We start from the raw sequence: 8,802 nt of genomic DNA, 5'->3' as shown, positions 1-8,802 counted from the left end.
ATGCGTATACTGATGAAAATTCTAGAAGCAATCTCTCCCTCCTCTTTCTCTCTCCCCGTCTGTGGCTTATAATCTTTTCCCTTCGGCTTCCCACCCTCAATTATTTCTTGGGTTTTCATTCTCTTGCAGTTTCATTTGCCATTTCTTCATCTCCGAGTTCCGCTGCTTCAATTCGACCCTAGGTAATCCTTCCTTATCGCTCTGTCTTTCTTATTCTTGATTCTGTGTTGTTATCGAAAGAGATTGTTGCCTGTTCCGTCGTTGTCAATTCGGCCCCAAGATATTTGGGTCTGCTGTTTATTTTATTAGGTTCTGGCCCCCACGATCTGATTGCTGATAGAGCGTCGCTGTTGGTATTTGTGGTTTCTAGGTTTCGTCTTTGAGGACTTTCACCTCAAGTTAACTATGGCATCGAAACGCATCTTGAAGGAGCTCAAGGATTTGCAGAAGGACCCTCCTACTTCATGCAGTGCGGGTGAGCTTCCTGATTCCCTTCATATATTTCTTTCAGGGTCTATTGATTTTCACGATTAACAGCTGCATCCGATAAATCATATTGCAAACCTTCGCTGCCAACAGCAGAAAAGTTTGCAGCTTCATTTTCAGCATTTCTTTAAACATAGATTCTAATTAAATGTATTTTAAGATTTCGTATTTTAAAGAAATCGATTGTTCTGACTTCTGTGTAACCGTTGACCAATTGACTCGGAATTTTTGGTCAGCAAAATTTTCATTTTATCTGCTGTTCTTTTATGCCAATTAGGAGTGAGTTGATGTCTCGGGTACCATTTAATTGGAGTTAAATATATTTGGAATTAAGTTAGAGAGCTGATCTATCGTACAACAAAATCCATAACGTAGTTTGATCCTTCATATGTTAGCATGTTTGAACATTGATTACCTTGGTTAAGTCTTGGTTACTTATTTGTTATTGACAATCTCTCTGCGGTTCGTTATATAAAATAGCATGGTGATTTGTATTACATGAGTGTTTAAGGGTAGTCTATAACATCCTTGGTGTATATGGTGCTCCAGACCATAAACTTTTCTTGTGAGATTTGAATTTACCCCTTATTATATTAGTTCATTTAGTTGCTTTTATTGAGTTAGTTGTAATCTGAAAGCGGTCTGCTTCTTTTAGTAAGTCCTGACGTCCAAAATTCTCTTATTATCCATGTTAGGTCCCGTGGCTGAGGACATGTTTCATTGGCAAGCAACAATTATGGGACCTTCAGATAGTCCATATGCCGGTGGTGTCTTCCTTGTCTCAATTCATTTTCCTCCTGACTATCCTTTCAAGCCACCGAAGGTAGTATATCCTGAGCTGTTCCTTGTATTAGTCACTAGCATATTTGTTCTTCACATGCTGCTGTGATGAAGTCTGTTGATGATTGTTCAAACACAGAAAAGAATTTTGGTTTTTTTTCTCTGGGCATGCTCTCCTTGAAGTCATGTCCGAATACTCAGAAGTATGAACTGCTGCAAAATGCACCATGGGCCAAAGTTGTGTTGAAAACTCAAAAGCTGTGTTGGTTTAATTGAACTAGCCTTTGAATCTAATAAAGAACATCATTATGGGAATGTGGTTAATAGCTTTTCTGTTTTATTAACTCTGCAATTCAAAAATAATCATTTTGGTGAAAATTTGTCTGCTTATTTATTTTATATTTTCTTTGTAGAAACAGTTATCATTTTTTGATACTGCAATTAGCAAGTATATTTTGCTATAGCAAGTTTGTTATAAATTTGTAATTAGGATATAATTGATTAGTTAGTTAATATAGCCGTTGGGAAAAGTATAGCCGTTGGGAAAAGCTTGGGAAAGGACGTCTATATATAGGCTGATAATTGTATTTTGAGGTTTTATGAACGGAAGACGTATTATTCAGTGCAATCTCTATTTCTCAATCTCTCTCAACTTCTCCTCTTTAATCTCTCTTCTTTCCTGCTCTCTCTATCTTTCTGTTCTTCTCTCATTTCATTCCCGCTCCCTCCCCCAACTTTCTATCTTTCCAAATTATTCTTACCTATCAGTGATATCAGAGCCAGGCGCTCCTCGGCCCCCTCTTCTATATCTCCAATTACGGTTCATGGTCAAGACGCGTAGCAGACACCAACAAAGCCGACCAGAGATGGAAGATTTCATGGTCAAGATCGAAGAAAACAATGGAAAGATTGACGCCTTGACCGAATTGGTTGATGGGCTTTCCCAACAGTTTCAGTCTTTGGTAAGGGACCGAGAGGCTGAAAGAGAAGGCCACCACCGAAACGGACAGATTGCTGAACGCCATCATGAGCATGAGGATTATTGATGCAGAGAGGGGTATGAACGAAGAGAATACCGGAGGCCCACGTAGTTCACGAAGATGGAGTTCCCAAAGTTTACTCGGGAAGACGTTCTCGGGTGGATTTTGAAATGTGAAGTGAGTGATATTTCGAGCTTGATGAGACGCCAGAAGAAACCAAGATCAAGATAGCAAGCATGCATCTTGACCCAAGAGCCTTCCAATGGCATCAAGCTTATGAGAAATCATGGGAAGGAATTTGGCCGACGTGGGAAGAATATATAGAAGTGAAAGATCGTTTCAGACCTGTTCATGAGACTTCAATGAGCGATTTAGCTCGTCTGAAGCAACGAGGAGTTCTGGTCGAGTATCACGATGAGTTTGATATGCTTGCGTGTAAGCTGCGACTGCCAGAAGAGTATTTGGTGGACATGTACCTCTCGGATCTTCGAGAGGAATATGAGGGTCCAGTCCGCCTGTTCAAACCTCGAACCCTGAGGGAGGCTCGGAAACTTGCGAGAATGCAAGAAATCATATTCTAGAGACAGACCGAGAAGAAAAGCCAGAATAAAAGGGGAGGATACGTGGCCACCTCAGTTTCGGCCACCCAACCCTCAGCACCAGCCACACAAACCTTCCAGTCAAACACGTGGGGTTCATATAAAAAAGCACTAATGGGTAATGGGGCCCATACCAAAGCCAAGACGCCCTACCTCAAAAAAGTGTCTCGGTCAATCAAAAATTAGTCAACACTGTCCTGAAAATCCTTTCGGCGGACGAAGAAGCTGAACACAGAAGAAAAAACTTGTGCTTCTACTGTCATGAAAATTTTTCATGAGATCATAGATGCCCACAAAGGCAGAGATTACAGCTTCATTTTATTGAGGTTAATGATGTCCCAGAAGATGTTACTCAGCTGGAAGAAGATGGTGAGGTTGAAGGGGAAGACACCCAACCTTTTATCTCGCTACACGCTATGGAAGGAGTTGATGATGGCTCTTCAATGAGGCTCATAGGGTATTTTGGCAAGAAACAGCTTCATATTCTAATTGACAGTGGCAGCACCCATGACTTTTTGGACTTTAATGTGGCAAAAAGACTCGGGTGGCAAGCTGATGGAACGAAGGAGGAATGGGTAGAGGTGGCTGGAGGAAGAAGATTGAAGGTGCATGGAATTTAGGAGGGGTTCAAATGGAGAATGCAGGGTTTAGAATTTTCTTTTGATTTCAGAATTCTTGAATTACATACCTATGATTTAATATTGGGGCTGAAATGGCTCAAAAGTATTAAAAATTCTTTCTGGGATTATGAATTTCTAACCATGTTTTTTAAGCTTGAAGGAAAAATGTGTAAGCTTCAAGCTATGCCTTCCAATACCCTACGAGTAGTGCAACCAAAGAGAGTGGAAATTAAGGATTTTTCTACTAACCAAGTATTTTTGCTGCAATTAATTCCCAAGGGGCGTGAGAAGGTGGAAATCTTCTCAGTACAGACCTGTATGGAAATCCCAGAGGCGATTAATTCCACATTGCAAGGGTTCCCTGACCTCTTTGAAGCACCCAAGGGGTTGCCACCGTTTCGTGAGGGACACGATCACTCTATTGTTCTTCAAGAAGGTACCAATCCCGTAAACTTAAAGCCCTACAGATATCCCTCCGCCCAAAAGGATGTTATTGAAGGGTTAGTCAAGGAATTACTACACACGGGGGTAATACAAGAGAGTTCCAACCCATTTTCTGCTCCAATTGTCTTAGTCAAAAAGAAGGATGGTACTTGGAGGATGTGTATAGATTATAGGGACTTAAATAAAAAGACAGTGAAAAATCAATATCCTATTCCCTTAGTAGAAGACCTCTTTGATGAGTTAAGTGTTGCAAAATGGTTTACAAAATTGGATTTGAGGGCTGGTTATCATCAAATCCGAATGGTGCCTCAAGATGTTTCAAAGACTGTTTTTAAGACACACAGTGGGCATTATGAATGGTTAGTTATGCCATTCGGTCTAACGAATGCACCAGCAACTTTCCAAGGGGCTATGAATAGTATATTCCGTCCTTATTTGAGGAAGTTTGTGCTAGTGTTTTTTGATGATATATTGATCTATAGCGCTAATCTTAATGATCATGTGCAGCACCTCAAGGAAGTGTTTTCTATTTTGAGACAGCATCAGTTCTTTATTAAAAAGAGCAAATGTTCTTTTGCAGCAAGTGAAGTCGAGTATTTGGGACATTTAATTGGTGGGGGGCAAGTCAGAACAGATCCCAAGAAAGTGCAAGCAGTGGCTGAATGGCCTGAACCCACAAATATCAAGCAATTAAGGGCTTTCTTGGGGCTGGCTGGATACTATAGAAGGTTTGTCAAGAGCTATGGGATTTTAGCTAAGCCACTAACTCTTCTTCTTAAGAAGAATGGATTTGAGTGGTCAAGGGTAGCTGCTGCAGCTTTTACCAAACTCAAGGAAGTCCTTATTTCTGCACCTGTACTCACTCTTCCAGATTTCTCGAAACAATTTGTAGTTGAAACTGATGCTTGTGGAGTAAGGGTAGGGGCTGTTCTAATGCAATCCGGTCAGCCAATTGCTTACTTTAGCAAGGGTTTGGCTGAAAGGCATCAAAAACTCTTGATATATGAAAAAGAATTGATGGCGGTGGTCTTGGCTGTGCTTCACTGGCATCAATATTTGGAAGGGAAAAGATTTATAATAAGGTCTGATCAGCAAAGCCTAAAATATCTGCTAGGGCAGAAGTTAAAAACCAGTTTTCAGATGTTTTGGGTTGCTAAATTAGCTGGTTTTGACTATGAGATTCAGTACAAAAAGGGGAATGAAAATTCTGTTGCAGATGCTCTCTCAAGAATACCGAAACAGCAAGTTATGCAGATGATTTTAGACACATCATCACCAGAGTTGCTTGAGAAGATAAAGGAAAGTTGGGACGTGGATGCTGTTATTTCAGAAATCCGGAAGAAAACGCAAGAGAATGAGGGAATCTGGAGTCATTTTTCTTGGGATGGGAGCTTATTAAGAAGAAAAGGGAAGCTGGTAATAGGGTCTCATCCTCCTTTGAGGCAACAAATATTGGAATGGCTCCATGCAAGCCCACAAGGTGGTCATTCAGGAATTCAGGCTGCATATCAAAGGGTTAAATCCTTATTTTGGTGGAAAAAAATGATAATTGACATTTCTGATTTTATTAAACAATGTGATACATGTGCTAGGTGTAAATATGAGACTGTTGCTGCCCCTGGACTATTACAGCCTTTGCCTATTCCTAGTAAGGTATGGGAGAGTATCACTGTGGATTTTATTGAAGGGCTCCCTAAATCCTTTGGCAAGGACACTATTTGGGTAGTAATTGACCGTATGAGTAAGTATGCACACTTTGTACCACTCACTCATCCCTTTTCAGCTTCCATATTAGCTCAAATTTTTATGGATCAAGTTTATAAATTACATGGGGCACCATCTGAAATTATTAGTGACCGTGACCTTTTATTTGTTAGCGGCTTTTGGAAAGAGTTTTTGCAGGTTTTGGGGGTAAAGCAACTTCTTTCCACTGCGTATCACTCTCAAACGGATGGGCAGTCTGAAGTGCTTAATCGTTGCTTGGAAACCTACCTTCGGTGTATGTGTTGGGAACAACCCAAGCAGTGGAGTAAGTGGCTGTCACAGGCAGAATGGTGGTATAATACCACTTTTCACACAGCAACTAAGGCTACTCCCTATGAACTTCTATATGGTCAGAAACCTCCTCTCCATTCTCCTTATTTACCTCATAATAGTGTGCTAGATGCTGTGGACAGGTCGTTTACAGCAAGGGAAGAGATGATAGCTGTTCTCAAACATCATCTCCATCGTGCTGCAAATATGATGAAGCAAAGGGCAGACTCACACAGATCTGATCGGGAATTTGCAGTGGGGCAATGGGTTTTCTTACAACCCTACAGGCAGCTTTCTGCAGTTTCTAGGAGTAACCAAAAATTAGCTCTTAGGTATTTTGGTCCTTACAAGGTGATTTAAAGAGTTGGAGCCGTGGCATACAAGTTAGAACTACCACCTGATTCTAGAATACATGCAACCTTTCATGTATCCCTATTGAAGCTATGTCCTGATCCTAAAGTCAAGCAGAGGCATCCACCTCTTGACTGGCCTGAAATACCTCCTGTTTTAGAACCTGAATGCATTTTGCAGAAAAGAGTTGGCCGGAAAAAGAGGAGGATAATTACTGAAATTTTAGTCAAGTGGAAGCAATTACCTGAGGAAGAAGCATCCTGGACAGCTTTGCATCAGTTTCAGCAGCAATTTCCTCAATTTGTTGTTACTAATCCTTGAGGGCAATGATCTCTTTAGGGGGGGTATTGTTATAAATTTGTAATTAGGATATAATTGATTAGTTAGTTAATATAGCCGTTGGGAAAAGTATAGCCGTTAAAGTATAGCCGTTGGGAAAAGCTTGGGAAGGGACGTCTATATATAGGCTGATAATTGTATTTTGAGGTTTTATGAACGGAAGACGTATTATTCAGTGCAATCTCTATTTCTCAATCTCTCTCAACTTCTCCTCTTTAATCTCTCTTCTTTCCTGCTCTCTCTATCTTTCTGTTCTTCTCTCATTTCATTCCCGCTCCCTCCCCCAACTTTCTATCTTTCCAAATTATTCTTACCTATCAAAGTTCTAGTTTTTCATTAGCTTCATGCAATACTGACTGGGAGAATTGATTTGTGCTGGCAGTTTTTTCTCTCTTTAATTATTGCTATACATGTAAAATATGCACCACTGTAGACATGATACTGTGGATGTTGTATAGATCTTTTCTTTTTGGGCTGCCCCACTTCACCCTCTCCAGTTCACAAGCATGCACACTTGAGATATCATTTAAAAGAGAACAGTTTTATAGAAAGTTGAGTTGCTGGAGTAAGACCATTGGTTTCTTTTAACTGGTAGTTGGGTGAGATTTCAATCTTCTTTTCAGCTCAGTCTCCTCTTTTTTCGGTTCCCTGTATTCTTCCAGGTCTTTCTGCTTAGATCCATCTCTCTGCGGAATTATCCTGTTTGATTTTCTCTGTCATTTGGCATGCCAATAGATTTCATGAGACCCTGTGTTGAGGGGTTGCTTTATCTGGTCTTTCTGGAGCTGAAACTAATGCCCCCCTCCCCCCTGATGATAGTCAAGTTTGTGGAACTGATGAAATTGGTTTACTAAATATTGCAGGTTGCATTTAGGACTAAGGTGTTTCACCCAAACATCAATAGCAATGGAAGTATATGTCTTGACATTCTTAAAGAACAGTGGAGCCCAGCACTTACAATTTCCAAGGTTTGATATTACGTGGTTCTCGAGTTTTGACTGAGTTTACTTCCCTCTAGGAGCAACAGATGGATTTAGAGTATAGGTGATATTTATACAGAAAGTAGACTAGATATCTGAGATTTTAGTTGTTCAAACAATGACGACATCTGATTTTTGTTGAGTTGAGCTATAGTTCTTGCCATCTTGATAAGGGTACTGTATATGATATTGCAGCAATATAAATGATTTGAATGACTTAAATATTCCTCTCAGTTTCCTTAAATGGGGCTTCATTCTTGTTTCCCAAGAGCCATTTCTTTGATAACTTGACGACACCTCTGCATGTATTGCTGTAATTCAATTGCAGAAAAAATTTATTTCCGTTATTTTCAGGTCCTTTTGTCAATATGCTCATTGTTGACGGACCCCAACCCTGATGACCCCCTTGTCCCCGAAATTGCTCACATGTACAAGACCGACAGAGCCAAGTATGAAGCTACTGCTCGCAGCTGGACACAGAAGTATGCCATGGGATGAACGGTCCTTCCTTCTCTCAACTGTTTGAATAAAAGTGGAAAAAAAAAATTATATTTGCTTCTTATGTAACAGAATTAAAGATGTCTTGAATGGATGCTTTCTGTTTTTGTCCGTGGAACTTAAAATTGGTAATTGTTAAGGGTCCGCTGTTGTGAATATTCCTTTTGTATGACGTTGGTGATGTGAAGGTTATTGTTCCGTAAACTTTGTCGTGAACGATCTGCTTTTCGAAGTGTTACTCCTTGAGCCATGACAACGCAGTCATAGGTGGGTGTTGTCAACAGGCTCAAAACTTGGGTAGATTTAATTCGTAAATTGGAGGGAGGGACGAAATAAGCTGTGAATTTTACAGGTCAGGAATATTTTTAAATAGAAAATAGTGTTTTTTATTTGAGATGTTAACAAATACAACGGGCTATTGCGAGGGCTCTGTTTGATTAAGTCGCACCACGAGGTTGGTTCAACATTCTTAGGTGTTTTATGATGCTATAAAGTGTTATTTATTTATTTGTTGTTAAATTAATTATACTTCCTATATATGTTATTTTCGTGTAAGGTACAGGGCAGGATTTCTTTTTTCTGTTTTAGAAGCGTGAGTAGATTTAAGGGTCTTTAAGAGTTGAGGAGGGAAAGGAAATCTGGTGAAGGAAAAGATTATGGTGATGGCTAAAGGATGCCTCGACCATCGGCC

General features: G+C 40.1%; 1 protein-coding gene across 1 annotated transcript; it reads left to right on the top strand.

The window, feature by feature from the left end:
• LOC129318687 (ubiquitin-conjugating enzyme E2-17 kDa) lies at nt 1-8,315 on the top strand. The gene is made up of 5 exons (XM_054963587.1): nt 1-182; nt 371-475; nt 1,182-1,309; nt 7,497-7,601; nt 7,968-8,315. The coding sequence occupies exons 2-5, from the start codon at nt 406-408 to the stop codon at nt 8,109-8,111; spliced, it is 447 nt and encodes a 148-aa protein (XP_054819562.1). The 5' UTR covers nt 1-182; nt 371-405; the 3' UTR covers nt 8,112-8,315.
• Nucleotides 8,316-8,802: the final 487 nt, after the last annotated feature.

Source organism: Prosopis cineraria, unplaced genomic scaffold (genome assembly GCF_029017545.1).
Source record: "Prosopis cineraria cultivar Desert tree isolate PC_DT_omini unplaced genomic scaffold, ASM2901754v1 PC8, whole genome shotgun sequence".
NCBI classification, from domain to species: Eukaryota; Viridiplantae; Streptophyta; class Magnoliopsida; order Fabales; family Fabaceae; genus Prosopis; species Prosopis cineraria.
Note: the sequence above shows the minus strand (reverse complement) of the source record. Positions and strands in the feature narration are given on the sequence as shown.

Bases quoted from the DNA above. Each gene is read 5' to 3' on its own strand.
- LOC129318687 (XM_054963587.1), top strand. From the start codon at position 406: ATGGCATCGAAACGCATCTTGAAGGAGCTCAAGGATTTGCAGAAGGAC. The intron at 1,310-7,496 runs GTAGTATATCCT...TAAATATTGCAG, and splicing joins ATCCTTTCAAGCCACCGAAG to GTTGCATTTAGGACTAAGGT. The intron at 7,602-7,967 runs GTTTGATATTAC...CGTTATTTTCAG, and splicing joins CAGCACTTACAATTTCCAAG to GTCCTTTTGTCAATATGCTC.